This window comes from Mytilus edulis, chromosome 4 (assembly GCF_963676685.1).
Source record: "Mytilus edulis chromosome 4, xbMytEdul2.2, whole genome shotgun sequence".
Lineage (NCBI taxonomy): Eukaryota > Metazoa > Mollusca > Bivalvia > Mytilida > Mytilidae > Mytilus > Mytilus edulis.
The window spans coordinates 11,720,226-11,744,575 of record NC_092347.1 but is presented as its reverse complement, the minus strand read 5'-3'; the positions used below and the strand labels follow the sequence as shown (position 1 = coordinate 11,744,575).

At 31.5% G+C, this 24,350-nt stretch overlaps 1 protein-coding gene across 2 annotated transcripts in view; it reads left to right on the top strand.

Annotated features, from left to right (window-relative positions):
- LOC139518975 (transient receptor potential cation channel subfamily M member 8-like) overlaps window positions 1-24,133 on the top strand; it is a 110,684-nt gene extending 86,551 nt beyond the window's left edge. The window contains exons 9-21 of one of the 2 annotated variants that reach the window (XM_071310682.1): window positions 1,242-1,358; window positions 1,963-2,016; window positions 3,509-3,665; window positions 4,353-4,472; window positions 6,420-6,510; window positions 7,230-7,461; window positions 7,804-7,905; window positions 10,317-10,460; window positions 13,094-13,399; window positions 15,184-15,379; window positions 16,934-17,093; window positions 17,885-18,069; window positions 21,721-24,133. In XM_071310682.1, coding sequence (XP_071166783.1) covers window positions 1,242-1,358; window positions 1,963-2,016; window positions 3,509-3,665; window positions 4,353-4,472; window positions 6,420-6,510; window positions 7,230-7,461; window positions 7,804-7,905; window positions 10,317-10,460; window positions 13,094-13,399; window positions 15,184-15,379; window positions 16,934-17,093; window positions 17,885-18,069; window positions 21,721-21,791 — 1,935 coding nt within the window. In that variant the 3' untranslated portion in view covers window positions 21,792-24,133. Of the gene's footprint in view, window positions 1-1,241; window positions 1,359-1,962; window positions 2,017-3,508; window positions 3,666-4,352; window positions 4,473-6,419; window positions 6,511-7,229; window positions 7,462-7,803; window positions 7,906-10,316; window positions 10,461-13,093; window positions 13,400-15,183; window positions 15,380-16,933; window positions 17,094-17,884; window positions 18,085-21,720 lie in introns of both variants that reach the window. The other variant, XM_071310681.1, reaches the window with a different exon arrangement.
- Window positions 24,134-24,350: the final 217 nt, after the last annotated feature.

Genomic DNA, 24,350 nt, shown 5'->3' with positions numbered 1-24,350 from the left:
ACAAGGGGTCATTTTACTGATGTAGAAAAGAAAATAGAAATACCAAGAATTTGTATAGTTCTTCTATACAAAACCTTTAAAAACTTAGAATTTTGTACCCAAAAAGAGAAGAGTTACATCATATTTTAAACAACTTTTTCTAAAAGAGGGGTCCACTTATTTTGAATAATATTAAACTGTTAAAGTAAATGTGCTAACATGGTTAAAGTCCAGGAATATTACAAAATTCTTGGACATGTTTTGACCATTTAATACCAGATAGATATATAGTTCTTTGAGAAAATATGAGCCCTTTTGTACAAACAAATCTATTATAACTTATATTGATCCCTCATAAAACATGTAAAAGGGATATTTATAACATTAAGGGGTTGTCCCCAAACTGATTATGACTTGGATGGAGAATTGTCTCATTGTCAGTCACACATACATAGAACAAATTTAATTATTTCTTGGTGAACAGGGAAAAAATACTTCAGAAATTAAAGAAATGTCAAAGTACAAGTGATAAATCAAGCTTTAATATTGTCAAAACCTACTATTTTATGTTTACAAAAAAAAATTATAATCGCTCGCCTTTACTTTTCAAGCTTCGCCTCAAAAATTTGCAAATTAAATATTTTTTTATTAACATTTTCCAATCGCTCGCTCGCCCCAAATTTTGGAGTCCAAAAATCCGTAGAACAAGAAATTAAATTGGTGTGGCCTTATATCAAAATGAAAGGGAAGACATATCAGTTATCTTAGTATCATTTTATGTTATACCGACCACAACAAGACATCCGATCATATTAAACCAAACTCGTTAATAAATACATTTTTATATATGTTTTGCATCGTTTTCCGAAAGATAGGCGTAAAAAGAAAAATTAACACAATATACTGGAAATTTGCCCTTTCATTCTTACAGTTTTGTATGATAAATTTCCATACTCTCAGAACCGTTCATTGTCATAAAACTACTCTGGATGGCGATCATAAAGCTTCCGATGCTAAAACTTAACCTTTACCAGTTGGAGCACTTAGTTCAAATTTTCGTAAAACTCTTTATCAAGGAATTAGTGATAGGAAATGCATCTGTAGAATATCGATCAACTTTCAGATATATACCCCATATACAAGTGGATATATTCATGAATATTAATTACACCCTTCAAATAGAAATCATGTGTGTCCTAAATATATTGCTATTTGTATTGCAAAATAGTGAGAAAAAAATAAATCGTTCTTTATTTTATTAGAATTTCAATATGCTGTTAAAAGCAGCTATTGTAGCTGACAGAGATGAATATGTGTCAGTACTATTAGAAGAAGAAGGTGTAGTGTTTGAAGATAAATACTTTCCCGATATTTATACGGTATATGTTTATACATACTCACTTTTCGTTTTTTGTTCTGTTTTGACAGTAGACTTTTCACGAATTATTAAGTGTGTTGTTTTTATCGCATTTCAAGATGCCGTTTGTTCTGTCCATTCGATTGTTTCAGATTTGTTTAAGTCGGGTTTTAGAGCTAATTATTACCAGGTATCTCTATGGGTTTTATCAACACAACAAAAAATATACAAACAAAAGTTTTTAATATACTTAAGACAGTCATCCTAAGACATTTTACGACAGGAAAGAATTTAATACTGAAGAGTCATTATATAATCGTAGTTCGAAAAATAAATAACACCATGGTAAAAAAAAACAATCACTGCATCACATGAAGTCAAATTACTGCCATAACAACATTTCATAAATATACGGACTGCTGATCAGAACAAGCCATTTAGAAATATGGGTAGAACTGTGCTGTTTATGTTCTATCTAGGGCATCCAAAAATGAATTCGTTTAGGAATATTGACAGACTTATCGGAACAATCGAAACTTATTTTTAATATACATTTTATTTGCCATTAAAAGCCCATCATCAGTCATTCTTCACTTTTAAATGTTTGGTTTTTTTTTCAATTTCAGGAAACGATTCGATCCCAACAAAAAGCAAAGACGGCCCTTCAAAATGTGTTTAAGGTAGAATAACAATCCTGAGTGGTTACTGTCAAAATATAAAAAAAATAAGTAGTTTTGCACCTTATGATTACCATATTTAACTAATGTACATGTTAAATGGTAGTTTTATTCGCTTTTGAAACATAACAAAAGAACTATTTAACTCATCTTATACATAAGCATAATACATAATTTTTTATTTAAAACGCCCAATCAAAAATTGTAAAGCCGAAATATGTAAATTCATTTGAATCTATATGACTATCTATGGACATATATCGAGTTGGAATATTGGTTTCCTAAGAAGTTCATAAACAGAGACAAAATATCAAGGCCAGAAGGATACGAAAGGAATTGAAAGAAATAAAAACAAAATAAGTCTTGAATTTACAACAACGAAAGCTAAAGATTTTGCTGTATTGAACCTCCCAAACCCAAAACGGAACTATGGTACTGTAAAAATTTCAAGGTTGAGAGAAAATTCACGATTTTAAAAAACTATCAAGGATAACGCATAGTATTTTTTTCCCCTTTCATATGCAGCGGCTAAATCCAGATAATAATCCGGATAGGCAATTCAAGATAATATAATTTCCTTAAAAATTGGGTTTTAAGCATGATTATACAAACGTATACTTTAGATGCATTAGTATTTGTTGGAAATTAATTTTCGAGGACTATGTTGTTACATTGGAAAAAAGTAAAAACACAAAAATACTGAACTCCGAGGAAAATTCAAAAAGGAAAATCAAAAATCAAAAGGCAAAATCAAAAGTCCAAACACATCAAACGAATGGATAACAACTGTCATATTCCTGACTTGGTACAGGCATTTTCTAATGTAGAAAATGGTGGATTGAACCTGGTTTTATAGCTAGCTAAACCTCTCACTTGTATGAGAACATCGAATTTAGATGTTCAACGAATTACAAATGAAATATAGGTTTATAATCAGACTTTGACAAATCAACAATATCATATATCAACAAAAATTGTGAGTTTTCCTCAATCCACGAAAATTGGTAAATCTTTGTAATGTATTTTTTTTTTATGAAAAATGTTTCACATAGAATTTTTTTCAAGCATATTATAATAACAATACACAGGAAATTAACATCAATGACATAAACTCTGTTTGTCTGATGCAATAGTTGAGATTTTGTTGAATGGCTCATTGGAAACACAAACTATGAATTTGATCAAGGTATATATGCATGAATATCATGAACTGTAATACACCGTGTCCTGTATAATTAGTTATCAAAGGTACTAGGAATATAATTTAGTACGCCAGACGCGCGTTTCGTCTACATAAGACTCATCAGTGACGCTCATAAAAGTTATAAAGCCAAACAAGTACAAAGTTAAAGAGCATTGAGGATTCTAAATTCAAAAAGGTTGTGCCAAATACGGCTAAGATAATCTATTCCTGGGATAAGAAAATCCGTTGTTTTTTGAAAACTTCAAAGTTTTTTATTACACATTTCAATTATTCAAATCAATTTATTTAAAGTGGGGTTCCTCTACAGTTATTCAGAAATTTAAAGAGTTATGTTTTCCTCCGGAAAAGAAGAAAAAGAAAAAGGACAACCTTAATAAAATCTCACCAATTGAAGTGTGTATGATCGCAGGTCGACAGATTTGTCAGGAATTGTTGGGTTATCGTAGAGGTAAGTCTTTCATGCAATTGTGACCTTTTATTAAGTTAAAATACAACGATTTGCATATTTTGGTCATGAGTACGTCCTTTGCATCACCATTTTGAAGCAAATAGAAAAAACCAGTCTGTCCGAAGCTATGTCTATAATAGGTTATTCGGGCTAATGACTTCCAATATTCATTTGTTCAAGATGTTGTTAAATCATAACCGGTTTTGAATCTTATTCTAAATCACATTTGAAAAGAATCTTAGGACAGTATCAAGGCATGGTCTGATTAGAAAATATTCTCTGTTAAAGTAAGTGACAGGCATTCCAGAAAACGTGGACATGGATTTTTGGTATACAATCAGTTACGATTGAATATACAGTAAGCTTGACTCATACCATTCTCTTTTCAAGACAATCTCTTTAATTATCTGTATTAAATTTTACGCCACATTAATGTATCATGGATAAACTGGATCTATACGATGTGAGAATAATCGTTGCGGTTTGAAGCAGTATTTATTTAAATAAGTTTTCTGACACTGAAATTGAGAGTTTGACCAACATTTCAATCAATCCATTTCTTAAAGAACAAACTGGTGTGTTGAATGAATATATAACATTTATTGTAAAACCTATATTCAAGGGGGACTTTAATCAGCCTTTAGATATTATCTGTATATTGAAAGCTCTGTCATTTGTCTTAAACAGATAACTCTCTAAACCGGAAGGAAAAATGGTCCGCATATCAAGATCTTCTGATATGGGCAATTTTTGTAAACAGACCAAAACTAGCTACCATATTCTGGATGAAATGCGAACAACCGCTATGCAAGTATTACATATTGATAGCTATACATTATGAATTGAATAATTTAACTGAAAACAAAAGGCAATATTATTGACGAAGACGAAGGAATCATCTAAGTTGTGACACTACGCTGCACTTGACAAAAACATCTACACCAGAAGGTGTAATAATTTATATCGAACAAAAAAGCTCTTGACTCGATCTGTCAGGTTGTTTACTGAAATTTTTATCCATGGGTAAATAGTATACCGACGATCAATAGTCATATTTCTACTAAGCAAATACAATTGAGTTGACAAACTAAAATCGAGGGAGGACACATCAACTATGAGGAAAACAACGGAACAAGAGAAACACTGATATACATCAAAAGCGAACGCCAACATACATTTAAACGCACTGTAGATATCAACTGTCATATTTCTTACTTGAAGGAATTATTACTAAAAAAAATTGGGTTAAACCTGGTTTTATGTCTAGCAGCCAAACATCCTGCTTATATGAAAATATATGGAATCAACGCTAGAATGACTTCACTTGACAAGAAAACAGTACAAACAAAAGCAAGAAAACTCAACACAGAGAAATACAAATAAAAATGATATAATAGTGCATCACAACATATAAAACGCAGAATGACAACCGAAACCTTCCATGAATATACGATGACACACATAACACCATAAATGAAATATAGACTGCACGTCACATGAAGGAATCAACTTCATTAAAAGTGACACGTATTTTTTATGACGTTTAGATAATTACAGGTTTATTTCTTAAACTTAAATAGATTGGTTAGATTATAGACATGTACAAGAATATTAAAATTGGGTTCAGTTTGTAAGAGTGTTATCATATACATTTTCTAACCATGTAGGTTTTTCGTCTAAATCAAAACTGTGTATAAAAACAAAAATCAAATGTATATATAAAAAAGAAGATGTGGTATGATTGCCAATCAGACAGCTGTCAACAAGAGACCAAAATGACACAGACATTAACAACTATAGGTCACCGTACGGTCTTCAACAATGAGCAAAGTCCATACCGCATAGTCAGCTATAAAATGCCACGATAAGACAATGTAAAACAATTCAAACGAGAAAACTAACGGCCTTATTCATATAAAAATTAAATAGTTGTTTACACTGAAAATCATCTAAATGAAGTAGCTGATGTTTTATTTTAACATTTACGTACAAAGAAAATTAAAATGAAATACAAATGAAATAACTGTAATCACAGTCATGATCATGTAGAACCTAACAGGAAACATATATAAACACCATCAAACAAAAATCGTACATACGAACATTGAGTAAACTATAGTATACGGACACATAAGACATATGTGAACTTTACCGAAAATACTAACAATCCACAAACGAAATAACAGAAAACGCCTCAGCAAGAAATGACCCATAACTATTATTTCCAAAACATTTTACTTAAGCTGCTTCTATGAAATATGTCAAATTATGATGAGAAACTCATTCTGAATTAAAAATGTAACAATATATTTGATGATATGTTTGTTTATACATATACATCTCGAACGTCAAGATAAAGTAATAATGAGGTCGAGTTAAAAAATGCCGAATATTAGAATGGCTCCTTTTTAAAATTGAGTTTGTTTCCCTCTCAGTTTTAAATCATTCATATTTTCAGTTAAAGCTAAAGGATGTTTCTATAGTATTAATATAACTGGTACCAAAAGACGACAAACTGTATAAAATATAATCTGAACTATAAATCACAGGTGGCTTTTTATTGGCATTCATTGTTCTTAAGAAATGAACTTCACAATAATTGTAGTTTTTAATCATATTTTAAATATTTCTTTACCATACATTTATGCATTATCAAAATTAATGGATAAACGCTGCGAACGATTAATAAATGTATCTATATCTTTAATATTTGAATATATTATGTATATATTGTAATATATTGTACTCATTTAGTGTGCGCATTATTGGCCAGCAGTGTATACAAGAAAATGGCAGCCAGTGCTACTGACCTAGCAACAAAATCTGACATGGTTGCTCAGTCTAGGTATTAATTTAAACATTTAAAATATTGGACAAATTAATGTTTAAACTGGGAGCGACAAATTTTAATTTTTTTTTGCAACAATACTATGTGACTAGTTATATCGAATTATAAAGTAGGTCAAAATATCTTAGAATTGAGCTGCATTTCCAGTAGTAATGGTATCAGTAGACTATATTTGTATGTCAGCTAATGTCGAATGAGTGATTATATGCCATAAAGTGTTTTATTTCTAATTTTTTGATGCTTTTATATTTTTTCTGTTGAAACCGAATGGAAAGAAAATAACATATATACTTACTGTTTGAACATTTTGCCAGTGTGGCATCAATAAAAAATTCCGTCAAAAATGTATCTGCTGTTTTATATATTTTACCACAATACGTTGAATCGTTATGAAACTCTACTTTCTAACACAGAAAAATAACTCCAAGAGGGAAAAACTATCAAATAGTTACCAAAGGTATCAGGCGTATAATTGTTTACACCAGACGCGCGTTTTGTTTACATAAGACTCAACATTGCAAAGAGGAATTTGAGGTAAAAAGAAAAAGAATAAATCGGACAAAATTAGTGCTAGAAATAGAAAATCTCAAAATTGGTTTACAATGTTAAATCATGGTTCGTCTTCAAAGCATGCCCATTGTTGGTTTGCAAGATGAACAATGTATCTGTGTTTTCGTAATACTATTAATACAACATTTAACATCTGTATTGTACAGGCTCTTTGCAGAAAGAGCATTAGATTTGCAAGCGAGATTGTATGACGATGAACCTGAGCTTGCAATGGATTTAGTTATGACAGAACAAATCGTTTGGGACATCAGCATAAGTCCGATGCAGTGTGCCTATGAACATGATATGCTGAACGTTCTTGCTCAAACATGCCCTCAACGACGTTTGAATAAAATATGGTATAGCGGAATAAGTTCTAGTCTTGGAGGTTTTTGGAAGGTAAAAGTACTTGACCGGTTTTATTTGAATAGGGTTAAAGTTATCATCTAGTAAAATTACAATCAATTTACTGCGAATCAAGGTATTTCTCTTTAAGAAATGAAATCATATTAAGGCTTAAATAACTGAATGTACTTTCCCAATGTATCACTTCTTTTGGAATTTTGATATTTATAATTAACATACTACAAATGTTGTTTTATTATCAATATTAACAATGATCTAGAAAATAAGCTGAATGTACGAACAGGAAATTCTAAATTCATAAGTTAGGAACGACGAAAAGATCTTTTTAATTGATTACTTTTTGAATTGAGATATTATTTATTACTTGTTGTACAGAAAGGCTGTTTAAAAGCTTGGTGCTGTTGCTGCAAGAAATGTTCAACGTATGAAGGACCAAAGGTTTTTGTCGCTCCTCTAACCAGGTTTTTGATCCATTACGTAAGTAATACATACATGCAAACTGAATTAATCGAGTTATCTTTCATGGTTTTGAATACGACTATAATTTGTCTATATACTTTGCAAATGAACGCCCTGTTATACTTTTGTATGTCTTTCTTTATTATAGTTGATCCTCTTTTTATTATATTTGTTGTAGGGAAAATATTAAGAAGAACATTTTCCTGACAATATCAGAAACATCTATTCAAAAGTTGAAAATTGAGATAAAACAATCGCTTCCATTTCATTTCAAAACAAAAGCATTGTTCATTTATTAGAAAATGTATTGATAAAGAACATCCCTTTATGCTGTTTTTTTAAGAATTAAGGTGTGTTCGATTATGTCATAATATAAAGTATACTGAGTCACGACTGTTTAATAGTTGCCTGGTTACTCTTTTCTCACTCATTTCTCGTTGTTAATGTTAGTTTGAAAAGTTGCCTGGTTACTCTTTACTCACTCATTTCTCGTTGTTAATGTTAGTTTGAAAAGTTGCCTGGTTACTCTTTACTCACTCATTTCTCGTTGTTAATGTTAGTTTGAAAATTTCTTTTATTAAATGTAGGAAAAAGTTAGATGCAAATATATTTTTTTTTAAGTAAAAGACACAGTTTACTTCGCACAAAAATGAAATAACAAGTCAGAAGTCATAACTGTAAAACTGATATGACAATACATTTTTTTTAAAACGAACTTGTCACTTTTGGTGGACAAAGTTTTCTAAAGACACTTGGCGTTTCTACATTTTGTGTAATACTCTTCTACCTTGGACATATCATAAATACTTCATAATTCAACCAGTTATTATCATCAATACGTTTTGACAAAAAAAAAAACTTGTAAAGTTAAAAAAAATGATCTTAAACATGAAATCTCAAAATTTATACCAAAAAAAATATAAAGCAGGCCATGTATATAATTCTGTTAATTCGTTTTGTTTTGATCAGGACCTGATTACTAAGAATCAAACTTTAACCAGCAGTTTCATTGGAATATATTGATTTAATGCGCACTGGGAAGGCAGAATGAAATTGCACATATCTGGATTTTTGATAGACAGGATAATTTTGCCAGTGTGTGACCTATCAAGAGTATGATCATCTAAACCCATTTTTCAGTTCGTTTTTTTCAATTAACCGTCCACTCCCTAATGTCATTGACGTCATTTAACCGACCGAGACGTTGACCACCAATATTCAGATCATATGTCTCGCCAGACATAAAATTCAAGTTACTCTACTGTCGATTGATTGATAATAAGTTGATCAAAGTCTAGGGGTAAATATTTCATGTATGATTAACGTGCATAGGGCTTAATATTCTATCAACAAGATTCATCTGATTAAACTTTCGGACGGGACTGCGTACTTGTACATCCCGCACAATTAAACGGACTCCCAACTATTGCATTGGTTAAACAGCCGATCGGAACAAGACTATTCGTGATCATATTTCTATTCCACATATCACCATTGAGTTTTAGTACTGTCAAACTCTATTTTGATATATAACTGTAAACGTTTCATATATTAAATGGAAGAACAGCCGATGCGCAGACCAGTGAATAGATTATTCCTTTCCAATCAAAAGTAGATTATTTAACTAGAATTATCATCCTTATTTAAAAAAAAACATTTAAACAAATATTCCGCTTTTGTCCGTTTTCCATACGTATTTGTATAAGTTTGCCATACATTTTAGAAAACCAATTTAAGAGCAATGACGTTAAAAAAAAGAGGGACGAAAGATACCAAAGGGACAGCCAAACTCATAAATCTGGAACAAACTGACAACGCCATGGCAAAAAATGAAAAAGACAAACAGAAAAACAATAGTACACATGACACAACATAGAAAACTAAAGAATAAACAACACGAACCCCACCAAAAACTAGGGGTGATCTCAGTTGCTCCGGAAGGGTAAGCAGATCCTGCTCCACATGTGGCACCCGTCGTGTTGCTTATGTGATTACAAATCCGGTAAATAGTCTAATTCGGTAGGTCACATTCATGAAAGGGAAGGGGATTGTAGTTACGACGTAAGGAACATATCCGATATCATTTGTGAAACGGTTATTCCATAACGGTCAACCAACTCGTGATGGTGTCCGTAAAATTTACGAAGGGATGATTTCAACTTCACCATTTGGAACTCTTGGTTTAATAGCTTCCTCTTGAGCAGTAACCCTCTATCAAGAAAATCATGATAGGAAATGCAAGCACGGGAATATCGTATCAATTGGGAGATATATACCCCGTATGCAGGTGCTGCTGGAATGTTGCTACGTAGAAATGTTAAATTACGCATACGTATGTACGGTCTCTTATTATCCATGCATCATATACTTTACATCCTGACTACATATTCCCTTTCACTATTATGATTTTTTTATTTGAATACTTTCAGGTATTCTTTTTTGGTGTTTTGGTATGTTACAGTGCCTTCCTATTACAAATGGATGTATTTCAAGGAATAGTATCATTTGACGTCAACGAAATAGCTGTGTATGTGTATCTAGTTGGAGACATTTTCGAAGAGTATAGGAATGCGGTATGAATAATATTTTAGAATAATCTTTAACCTTTTTAATCTATGAATATCACTTTTCTGGGGTTCACAGTTTATGTGAAATTACTTTATCTGTGCACATTGTGATTCAGAGGCATATGTTGATTCCAAACATCTGTAAAGAGTACAGACAATTTAAGTGTGTTTCTTTTCTCTTTCAATAGAATAGAAATATTGACTGTTCTACTATTTATAAAAGTATTTTTAATCACTTATTTAAAACATAATGACGGTCTTAAATGGTATCAAAATACATACCTGTATCTAAATAAGCATTTCCACTAATCTTATGAGACCTATACTACCATTTTCTACACGAGAACATGTCTGTATTCAGTCAGGAATATAACAGTTGTTGTTCATTCGTTTTATGTGTTTTATCCTTAGATTTTGCCATTTGATTATGGACTTTCCGTTTTAAATTGCCTCGGAGTTCAGTATTTTAACTTTCTACTACAAATAAGCTTAATGGGAGGGTTTAAATCTCTTATAACACGTTTAACCCCGCCGGATGTTTGCGCCTGTCCAAAGTCAGGAGCCTCTGGCCATTGTTAGTCTTGTATGTTTTTTTTAATTTTAGTTAAATAGTTATATATGTTTTGGAGTTTAGTGTGACGTCCATTTGCACTGAACTAGTTCACAATTGTATTAAGGCCATACGATACAGTTTTGATCCTGTATTTACAAGTTCATGAAAATTTGCAAATAGGCTATTTTTTACCTGATTAAATCAAATATGTAATAAAAAATTTACGTTCATGTGCTACTTTTTGAGTAAAATGAGGTCGAAATTTTGTATATTTGCTCAAAATTCAGATTTGTGGCTGTAATTTCTTTTTCGAAAGAAAGACATAACTTTTTTGTTATAAAAGATAAACACAAATTGTTTTTTGTTAAATAATCGTTAATTTCTGTATTTTATAAGTATCCTAAAAAAATATGCATTTTTTTATTTGATAAATATGAGTTATTTCTGAATATGCATTTTTTTATTCAGAAATAACTCATATTTATCAAATGTTCATGAATTGAGGAAAAAACGTCATATTTTGCTGCATGTTTATCAAAATTAAAAAAAATCTTCTATTTACAGTTTTATAAAATTTGGGTCACATAATCTCCCTGCAAAATGAAACAAATTGCCGTTTTGAAAAATAGGGGTCCATGAACTCGTTTTCAAATTAAATCAGTTTGAATGATAAAAATCAGTCGAAAAATGCATCTTTTCTCGATATGTCACAGTTTGACGTCGCGAAAATAACATTTTACGTTAGCAACGTCATTACCTCCCCTGTAACTGTATCGTATGCCCTTAAGGGGCAGCTGAGGACCACCTCCGGCTTCAGAATATTTTTTCGCTTAGTTGAAGACCCATTGATGGCCTTCGGTTGTTGTCTGATCTTTGGTCGGGTTGTTGTCTCTTTTACGTATTTCCCATTTCCATTCTCAAGTTTGTTATTTGTTTACCAAAACATTTTGTAAAAGTTTTTATCTGAAAAATATGCCTGGTTGATGCGACTGTCATACAAGTGAGATGTTTAGCGCTATCCAACCAGGTTCAATCCACCATTTCCTGCATAAAAGAATGCGTGTACCAAGTATATGACGATTTTTTATTCGTTTAATGTGTTTTAGTTTTGCTTTTTGACATTTTGTAAGGACTTATATCTTGATATTGACTATGAAGGTAGGTTGAAAACAAAAATTTACGGCAAAATTCCCAATTGTGAGTTTTCATTCCATACGGACTTTCCGTTTTGAATTTTCCTCGGGAGTTCCGTTTTGTTGTGATTTTACGATCGTTCCATTTCATGTACTTTTTAAAGCTGATCGAACACTTTAAAAAAAAATTCTGTTTCGATAAAAAAAAATATCTCGGAAAAGTGACATTATTTCTTCATTGACAGCATGTTTGTAACGTTTGCTTGGCGGTTCTGTTACGCAATAAATTGAAATATCCACAAATTTTAAATCGGTTACATACGGAGTATATATCGTCCTGTTGATAATTTATTCCAGGGTTTGAATTTAATATCACGATTACTTGAGAAAGTTTGATGCTTGCATCGAAACTATTACACGAAGGGCTCTAAGTGAAGAAGTTTGAGTTAGCATTTGAAAGCTTTACGTACGCCATCGCCTGTTGATAAGTCGTTATGAAATATCTGTGTCACAGATGACCAAGCATGTATTTCAATTATAGGTTTGACATTAATTTACGTGATCAAGTTGACGACATAGAAAATCTGCGCACCCTTTCGGAGTAGAATAAATATATTTTAGTTGTGTTGGGGTTTGTGTTGGTCACTATTGATGTTGCATAGTATAGACTGTCTTATTGTCGATTTTTTATTTGCCCAAGGTTTGTCCAATTTGTATCAATATAATTTTCGTGTCTTCTGCATTTCTGATAAAACTAGGGATAACAGTGTATTCAATTTCTACTCATTTGTATGATGTTGTTAGAAAAAAATTGAGAAGAAAATAAAATTGTGTCCATCTATTGAAAAAGACAACTTGAATTTAAATCATAACACGATTAGTCCATGGAAAGGTTGAATCACTGAAAATTAGATGCATTATCGTCAGCCATAATTTGTTTTTATTTTTTTCAGTTTCGGAAGAATGCTTGTACTAGTTGTGTACCGAAAATGTGTAGATGTAGACATGAGAACACACCACGTCATTCCTGTTGGTATAGACTGAAGAAATATCTTTTTAATTTTTGGAACATCCTAGATGTTCTTTCATTTGCGCTAACAATCGTGGCTATATTTGTCCGTGTGTTCAGGTCAACAAAAACAAACAAGACATACCGACGTTTTTTCAGCATGAGTCTATTTGCGATGTACATGAGATTTCTTCATGTCCTATTGATGTCAAGGAAACTTGGACCAAAAATCATCATGATAAAAGAAATGGTATGTCACTATCAAGTAATCATGCACTGCCTACATTCCCCCTTTTAATGACTTGATTCATATAATACCCATCAAAACACAACCGTGCAGGTCGGAGTGTTTTCATATCGAATCTCGCATTCATTTATAATTTGTTCATCCGGAACGCATTTCTAGATATGCCGTCATCAGGAATGGTAAAACCGTAACATTTTTACGTTTATCGCAAGCATTTGTAAAAATATACAGAAACGTGAAAAGTAATATGACGAAATATTTACCGGAAAATAACTAAAAGGGGATTTACATATTCGTTTATTAATTTTTTTTTCTTAATTTATCAACTGGTTTCTTAGAAAACCCTTAACAAGTCACTTTTGCTGTCAAATTTTTGTTTGGGGTAAATTTCTAAGTTATTTATGTAGCACTTTATATATAGTAGAAGGATGATGCGCAAAAAGCTTATTGGACAATCTTTTGTCGTACATTGACTGTTCGTAAAATATCTAACTCGTTTGAATTACGTATTGGTTTCTATTTCATGGCATAGCTAGCTTTATCCCATTCCTGCACCACTTTAAGAAAATGTTCTTCAATTGTGCAATCAAATTTGCCTTCTAGATTTAAGTATAGAATAATTTTATTGAACCTTAAATACATGCAGACGTACATTATTGTGAATTTCTTGTGTACGAAATAACAAGCCGTGCATCCATTACATTAAAACCAATTTTTTGACATGTCTGTATCTGCTCAACTTCGGTTTTAAAAGTTTTGCGCCAACTAGATTTATATCGAGATCTTTAAAAAATCAAACACCCACATCTTCATTTTACATTTATTTCTGTTTGATACTAAATGTGACGTTCTTTCTTTATTCTTGTAAAACTGACTTCATATGTATCATTCTTATTAACAAATGAACCAAGTTTGCAGTAATATATATATATATGATGTTATCTCACTAAATAATTTATAATTTGTTGTCATAGTTGAACACATCTATTCCGTTGACCTTGAGATAAAAGATACAACAGATAAAATCAAGTCTGCCTCATATCTTAACCTACATTTAGATATTGACAATGCGGGTCTATCAAAACGAAAGACAAACGAGATGATTTTAGCCTCCAAATTTTGAACTATCCTTTTCTATGAAGCCAAATTTGAGCAGCGTTTGCATACGGGGTATATATCTCCCAATAGATACGATATTCCCGTGCTTACATTTCGTACCATGATTTTCTTGATAAAGTGTTGATGCTTACATGGACGCTTTTAAACGAAGTTCCAGATGGGGATCTTTAAATCATCTCTTCGTAAATTTTATGGTCACAATCATTAGATGTTGGACCGTAATGAAATATCCGTTTCACATATGCTAGCAGATATGTTCTTAATGTTGTTATTGCAAACCCGTCCCCTTTGTACGAATGGGACCAACCGATAAACCTTGTTAAGCGGGTTTGTGCAAATATAAGTACCACGACGGGTTCCACATGAGGAGCATGATGTGCTTACCTCTCCGGTGCATATGAGATCACCCCTATTTTTTGGTGGGGTTGGTATTGCTTAGTCTTTAGTTTTCTATGAATTGTTTTGTTTACTAATGTTAGTCAGCTCGACTTTTAATGACATGACGTTGTCAGTTCATTTTCGTTTTATCAGTTTGAATGTCCTTCTGGTAATTTTTGTTCCTCTTATACAGTGATTGTATAGATAAGTTAAAATGGTTTTCATTTTGAAGAGACTTTCATCATGTTTATTTTTTTTTTTTTGCTCATCACATTATGGTGCATTTTCAGTTAAAGGATCTCTTTCGATTTATTGGAATTTTATTTGTATTTATGGTTGGTGTTGGGGTACTGTATCATGCGAACATGTATCCAGCACACAAAGATATGTGGAGTTCAGTCGATTGGAAGTACTGGAGAATATGGAAAATCATTTATATTCCATACTGGCAAATATATGGCGAATCTATGTTAGAGGAGTTTGAAGGTAAGCTTTCATTGTATGTGTTATATTAAAATCTGAATAAGAAAGTCGAGAAAAAAAGCTAAAAATAAAATAAGATCGGTACTTTTTACTGCAATTTTAATGTGTATGTCCTAGTTATCAGTGAGATGAGAGAGTAGAGGATATTCTAGGTTTTAATTTTTCAACAAGTTGAGTTTAACGTGTTTAAATCCTAATGAGCTAAGATAGATAATTCTCATGTAAGAAAATTCTGCTTAACACTTTCGGGGATTATTAAATTGAAATTTCATTTGTAATGAAAGCGTTTGAATTCTAACGTCAAATACAAAGAAAACAAACACGCACTGAAAACACTGTTGTTCAATAGTTCATTAGCATTACCATTTACGTATGAGTTTTACACCCTATCTATTTGTTATGAAAACACCTTGGTATCTAATTTAAGATTGACTTTTTAGCAAATATATCAATGTTATCACAGGAATATCATAGTCTGTACTTCGATACTAAAGTGTTGAAAAATATGCATCATATTCCTAGATTAGTAAATCAGCCAAATGTAAAAGGGACCGTGTCTCACTGACAACAATATAATTGTGTGTCTTAATGCGTTTCATTCTTTAAAATTGTGTTTATGTTATTATAGCAACTTATACCATATTTTGCAGTTTTCTAACATAAAAAATGTTGGAGCACAAAGAAACTTTTTGAAAATGCGTTACCATCTTCTATCAAGAAATCTTATTGAAACGAAAACAGCGGTAGTTTATCAATGATTTCACTAATGTGGCTGTAGGTTGCACTTTGTAAATACAGCTGTTTCTCAAACCACACCTCTTTTAGAATATTCATAGAAAATTAATTATGTTTACATACTGGTTCCTAGTTATGCTCTCTGTGTTCCATCTCATAGAGACATAACTTTGGAATGTTACCAGTAAATTTACATGTGCATATTGTTTACATTGAAATCTGTGGTAACCCTTCATTCGAGGTAGGGGCAGTTAAGAAAATTAGTGTTAGTTTAAATTCTGAAAAGTTCAGGGCATATAAACGTTGAAAATATGCCGCACAGCCCTATATTTTGACCTTTGTAAAAAATTGTAGTGCATATGAACTTTCAATTCTAGGATAAGATTTTTTTCAAAACTTCATAGTAAAAGTGGTACAGTTTTAGCCGTAAAAGGAGTTCCTATCGGAAATTGCATTGTCAATATTTACAGAAATGCAACCTAACGGTTACTTGCAAAAGTATATCATAAAGAAATATAGTCCATAGACACATTATTATTTGTATTAATCTTGTAGTCATGGGTAAATCACGATTTAAACATTTAACGAAGTGAATATTTTCTATGGCTTGTGTGGCAAACAAACTACGAAATAAAAATATCCACGAAAATACATTTTTCTCCAATCGCCAATATTTGGTATTCACGAACATAAATTGATGTACATGTATGTATATTTCAGCAAACATTATTGAAATTTCCCAGTTATTGATTTTAAATTTCTTTTCTATGGCCACAAAGTTAAAAGGTTGTGCTAATTTCAAAATCAAAATAAATATTTCAGAAAATAAAGATACTTCATGCACTAAAATACAGAGCGTATGGGAGAATACCCCTTCTATAGAGCGTTGCAATGAGTATGATTGGATACTTGTTGTGATAACTGCTTTGTATATGCTGATGTCAAATCTCCTCCTTGTCAATCTTTTAATAGCAGTATTTAGGTTTGTATATTTTTTCTATTACAAGCACATAAAAATATTTTCGACTGAACATTTTAGTCATTACATGTAACTATGATCATTTGGGTTTGTTTTTTATTTTTATTTTTTTGCTAAATTCCTTTAAATTTGTCAAATAAAAATGAGAATTATAATGGGGAGTGTGTTTAAGAGACAGCAATTCAACCAAACAGCATACTACTGCAGAAGGCCACCAATGGTTCTTCAACGCAGCGGGAAAATCCCGCACCCAAATGAAGGCGCCTGCTGGCCCAACTTAAGTAGGCTAATTAAACCTTTCATCATTGTTTTATGAGAAGAAATATGAGGATTATTTTTGCATTTGCATCTTGTTTAAAGACTATGTTTGTTGTCACATTTTACTTATCTTACATCGATATTTTAAGATTTTTTGAGATTTAAGATTTAAAAGCTTTTAAATATAACTTTAACCAAATTTCTGTTTAACATTCGCGCATTTTCCTCTTTTATTTTCAACAATTTTTATCGTTAAACAATGCCTTTGTTAATCAAGCAAAACATGGTCCTTTCGAAACATACCACTCGTAACTGATAAGTTGTCTATCTTCTCTGGTGTTAAATACTGTTGGGAATTTTTTTTTGAAACGTAAATATTGATTAGAGATGTCACGGAAAACATCTATTTATGATACTTCGACAATTTTTCAAAGTATAACGTTCTCGAAATATGTTAAAACATTTCTGCAAAAGCTCTCATTCAAAAAAAATAAGCCCGTTTCTCTTATGCTAAATGGGATGATTTTTACCCTCAGCTATCGATTTGAACGGGTACAGGAAAACTCTGAGAAATTATGGCGATACTTGAGATATGAAGTCATTATGGATTATCGCACTAGAATACCTGCACCTCTCAACCTTGTGATCAGACCAATATTATTCGTCGTTAGCAAGTGTTGTTTTAAGTGCGTGGACAAAGAAGATGCCAAAGTTGCTGCTCGTGAGTATTGGTCATGTGTAAATTGCCTTTCATTATTTGTTCGACAATAATGAAATGTAAAATGAAGGTCACATCAATTAAGGGATTTGAACGAGCTATAAAAAGGTGCGAAAACAGGTGCGTTGAAGGAATAAGCATCTCCTGCTATGCATGAATTATTCACTAGCTGAATAAATAAACACTTTGCATTGTGTCTAAACTGTTCAAAGTCTACTACATAAACCTACTCTTCAATGCTCAGCGGGTAGACTAACATTCACAAATTACTGCATTTTTTCTTTTTCTAGGTGACAAAAATCCAGGTATATGTACATTTTACCTTTCCAATAGTAACTTTTACAATAAATTATAATGCAATGTGATGTACCTTTGGTGTTGACATGAATATCAGCAATGTGGTCTTTTTGTTTTTATAAATTTCCCGTTTACAAAACTTTGAATTTTTCAAAAAATTAAGGATTTTCTTATCCCAGGCAAAGATAACCTTAGCCGTATTTGGCACAACTTTTTGGAATTTTAGATCGTTAATGCTCTTCAAATTTGTACTTGTTTGGCTTTATAAATATTTTGATATGAGCGTCACTGATCAGTCTTATGTAGACGGAACGCGCGTCTGGCGTACAAAATTATAATCCTGGTACCTTTGATAACTATGAATACTAATATGTTGTCAGTCAAGGCACAACCTTGCAAATTTGCAGTTTTACATGCGGGAATCATTGTTCATAATCTGATGAAGGTTTGACAGTGGCAGATATAGGCAATGATTTCTTTACGTTCAGAACCTTTACAACTAGTAATTTTCGGACGCATGTGTTATCTGTCTCTATCCAATAACCCTCAGTTTCTAGTATCATTCGTAATTGCTTCCCATTATAAACATCATTGTCTTTCTCTTATTGCAAAACCTACCATTTGAATTTATTGTTAATATGCTCTGATTTTAACATGCAGGACATATATACAATTATTAATCTATTAATCAATGAAAAAAAAATGTAACTAGAGCATTACGACTTTTTTGGTCAAAGGATGCAGGAATCCAATTTCTGCCTAAAAAGTTTAATGATGTGAGAAATAATTTGACTAAATAAAATTGCTACTTTTGAAACATACTACAACTCCCATTACTGTTTGTATTGCACCGAAGATCTGTTTTAAAAAAAACAAATATATACAATGGACACGTGTTTCAGAAACAGCATCTTTTGTGTACACTTGAGATAAAATTTGGTTATTCAGACACACATTTAACATCTAGTAAGCTTTCCTGATGCTCAGAATTTCCGATGATGGTGGTTTTGTTCGGGTTTTAGGAGGCTATTCAAATCATTATGCATCTAAAGGCTTTGACGTATGAATATACAGGTTCATCAAATTCATCCATTTTGTTTATGTTTAGGATTTCACGGATAAACATTAGCAACACAGGTAGTCAGTTCATCTTTGTTAACCACTCACCATTATGAATTATGTCTGAACAAATATCTTAAGAGACAACAGGAACAGGTTTTAGTTATAAGTGACTATTGCAGTCTGTTTTAAATCATTTATTTAATAGTTGTCAAACGTTTTACTAGTTTTTAGACACAGTGTATTCTTTAAGAACGGTAATTCGTGTCTTTTGTCTTTTTAAAGTTTTTTTCCCCGATTTGATGAGTCAAACATTTATAAACTGATATTATAGTTATTTTTCTGATGGTATGCTGTTACACCACTGTCTCAGAACATAGTTGATCCCTCGGGAGAATATTAGACACCGGACAATCATGTACTAGTATGCACTTGTTCTTAGCCAGGAGCCTGTTTTTCGGCAGTTGTCGTTGATAATGTTTATTATATAGTTTGCTATTGTTTGGTATATTTATCAGGATGTTAGTTTTCTTTTTTGAATTGTTAAACGTACGTTTTGTCAAGCAGGGCTTTTGGTAGATTTCTATATACACCTCTCATGTTTGATAGTTGTAGATAACTTAACTATGTAACTATTTCACAAATTACGTCGCTTTTTTGGACAAATTTTATATTCATAGATAGTTTGTTTTGTTAACCTACTGGTTCCCATATAGACTTATTAAGAAGGGGTATGGTTAACATTCTGTTGTCAGATAATTAAAAATGGCATATTTTTGTGATTATTTTTAATCTAGCATCAGTTGTGGCATGATACGAGTTATATATATGTATTTTCTTCTCAAAATACTTGATGACGATATGATACTACACGGAGAGAATATGCTTGATCTTCATGTTATAAAAACATAATCTTTCAATCAGTTTAATTGAGGTCTGCAGCAGGCATGTCATAGTTTATGTATTATTGTCTTAGTTTCTTTTGGCAAATTTGGCAAAACCAGGAATTTTTGGTCCTCAATGCTCTTCAACTTCGTACTTTATTTGGCCTTTTATAACATTTTTTATTTGAGCGTCACTGATGAGTCTTTTGTAGACGAAACACGCGTCTGGTGTAAATATTAAATTTTATTCCTGGTATCTATGATGAGAGTATTTGTTACCTATTCTGACATCGGACTCGGATTTCTTTTAATATAAGTGTTACTGTTATAGTACGTATCGGTGTGTGTTTGCTTTCATAAGTTGGCTAAAGGTATAAGGGGAGGGTTGAGATCTCACAAAACATGTTTAATCCCTCCTCATGTTAGCGCCTGTCCTTATCAAGGCGCCTCTGGTGTTTGTAAGTCTTTTATACTTTTTAGCGTAAGTTTATTAGTATGACTTTGAGATTTGTATGACCTCCATTATCACTAAACTAGTACACATTTTTGTTTGGGTCCAACTGAAGCACGCCTTCGGGTGCGGGATTTTCTAGCTGTGTTGAAAACCCATTGATGGCCTTCGATTGTTTGTGTTATGATCTACGTCATTTTTGTAACTGGTTGATCGTTGTCTCAAAAGTATTCATACCAAATCTTCCCTTGTATATTATATAATTAAAATATATGTCAAGAAATCTTTTACAAAATCATGTAATTTAAAACCTGACCTTAAAAAAACGTTTTATAAAATTTCACCTTTGTTTTATCAAATCGATTGCAATCAAATGACAATCTACATACATGATAGTTTTCTGATTCATATCAATATTTTTTGTATTATTATTTTTAAAAACAACAATGGTCTTTTCCTGTCCTGACGTAAATGACGTCTTTACTCAAAATCAATGCAATTTTTTTTATCTATTAAAATTGAGAATGGAAATGGGGAATTTGTCAAAGAGACAACAACCCGACCATAGAAAAAACAACAGCAGAAGGTTACCTATTACATGTTTTAAAAAAAACTAGTCAGACTGAATTTCAAATATAGAGTTTATTTTGTAAGATTTCGATACAGGGATGCACATATGATATATAAATAATACAATGACATGATTTAGCTATTAAATATATATATATACATATACATAAATATAACAAAAAAGAGTACATGGAACAAAAGTAACTATCACAATAGTCAGCAAGTTTCAATTTTTATTTTGTTGGTTTTCGATAGAGGGGAACATATATATTGCAAAAAACTTGCTGACTGTATATTAAAAGGACAGTTTGTTTAAGGTTATTTTTTTATCTTATTAAAAGTAGACTTATTTTTCGTATGCATTCAATTACTTTTTATTTGTATTTTTTTCAGGTAAAAGAAAGTTGGATAAAATCAACGCTCTCCAATCTTTGAATGCAATTAAATGCGTTTACAATTTTTGAGATGGCACACAGAAGACAAAAGAATATCGAGTGTTTGGCAAAGATCATTATAAACTTATACTAAAAACGGAAATCAGAAAGGTACAAGAAGTACAATATGGAACGTGAAACATTTAATCATTGAGAAAGAGATTATTCATAATATGATATAATTATATGTACATAGCTTTACAACATTGAAATTGGTAAAGATCACTCGAGCCATTTTCTCTTTGCCTCTATGAAGTTTGATGTATGCTTTAAAATGTGTTTATATGATGGGTTTTCTTTCTTTCTTTTTTTTTCATGAAGAAACATCTGAAATTATATAGACACAATGTATAAACAAAATAAGTAACACTTGTAAGATGATCAAATCACAATTGATTTTGTTAATAAAAAAACTGCTTCTAACAATAGCCACTTTTGATCCATTTTACTTTACGTGTTGGGGTTAAGAAACATTCATAGTATTTTTCTATATTAATCCAATATTTAAAATATTCGATTCAACCATATATTGTGAACAATATGATTTTACATCAAATTTGTAAATATAGTACTTTTAAAAATATCAACTAAATATCATTAACTGTTTTACTAAAGACAAAATCCTAAGACTCATCTAAAATGTCTTCTTTAGTGCTGAAAGGGAATAAACAACTAAATTCAAAGTCTAGTATGAAATAAATAGCCAGAAACATTCTCAAGTTTTTTTTTTTAAATTGTACATAATTAAGTATCTTTTAATATACATGTCAATAGCAATGAAATTTTTATATGGTGTATAAATGTATGATGTTAATCTGTGTATTAACACTCCTGAATCGGGTAGTAATGGCGATTTAATTGCTCGTGTTTAGTTTTATATCCCCATGCACATTTTAATTCAAAATTGCCTTTAATTCCTACCCAGAAATTATTAATAGATATATTCCTGGAGACAATAAACTTGTGAGCAAACTGCAGGAGATAAAAACTGGCTAAGACAGAAACTTCCTGATTTACAATTTTGTCAAGGAGTGATTAGATATGAAAATATGATGAAATACAACAATTGGAAGAAGAAAATATAGAATAAAATTAAAAAAGTATAGCCAAATCCGTGAGAGGAATCAGAGCTTTGCATGAGGGAGATACATTCCTTAATTTATAATAATTTCTATCATTTTGTAACAGCCGAATGTAGTACAAGAAATAAAAATGAAATTTGCCTTCTAATACCTCTACTTTGATAAAGTGGGGTATACTGTTTTGCCTCTATCTGTACGTCCGTCAGTCCATCCGTCAGTCCATCCATCTGTCCGTCCGTTTGTCCATTCCATGAACTTTTTTCGTCGCTTCTATCTCAGGAACTACATAACAAGGATTTCTGAAATTTGGTTTCAGGGTTTATATAAATCAGCTATACTGTGCTATGCGTTTTCAGTTTCATCACTCGTCAACTTCTTGTTTACCGAACACTTGTATCATTTTAAACATTATAGATAAGTTGTTCGTCACATTTTACTCAGAAACTACAAGACAAGGATTTCTGATATTTGGTTTAAGGGTTTATATAAGTCAGCTATACCGTGTGATGCGTTTTCAGATTTATTTTTCGACATCTTAATGTTTACCGAACACTTACATATTTTTACACAATTAAAATACTATTAAAATTATTCACTGGTGGAGGGGGTATCATCAGTGAGCAGTAGCCCGCAGTTTCACTTTGGTATTTTTATCTGAGCGTCACTGTTCAGTGTTTTTTGTGATTCTGCTTTTTTTTTACGCTTCTGTCGACGAAACGCGTAAAAAAGGTTAATTCCTGGTATCTATGATAACCTGAACTATAAATAGCTTTATAAAACATTGTATAACGCATTTAAGTGTTCCGTGTGCAGTAATATGGGTTTCTTGACTTATCTTTTATGCAAAAGCTCGGAAAGGATAATTGGGGTGTTATAGCTATGATTTACTCCATTTTTGAGTTGTTATTTATTAATAGCGTTTCAACTGATTGTAAATATTTCAGTTTTCATTTGCCATTTTTCAATTTAATTTTTGAATATCGCAAAGGAACGATATTTTTGCTTTTTTGTTATGTTTTATTTGTTATCTGTTTATTTTACATCTTTTTTATTTTTGTTGGCCATTTTGAAAGAATTTTATGCGTAACTGTATACATCCAATGCTTCAATTGTTCCTAATGAGAGTGAGTGCACAAAAAACTACTTGAAATGTAAACACATATATTGTCATCCACTACAGCTAAGACTGTGTTGCCTGGATACGAATTAAACGGTTATTTACGGTTTTAACATGTTTTGTATGTAGCAATAATTTTTTATTCTTTTTGTCATTAAAATTTCTGCTTGTAATTATGGTTTTCGGTATCATTTAAAGAATACTCATGTCGGGGATTTTTCAAGTTGACTATGCAGTAAGATTTATTTTCTTTTCATTTTTCAAAGCAATAAAATTTGTGTATATATAGGAAGATGTAGTATGAGTGCAATGAGACAACTCTCCATCCAAGACACAATTACAATTTATTAAAGTAAACCATTATAGGTCTAGGTACAGTTTTCAACACGC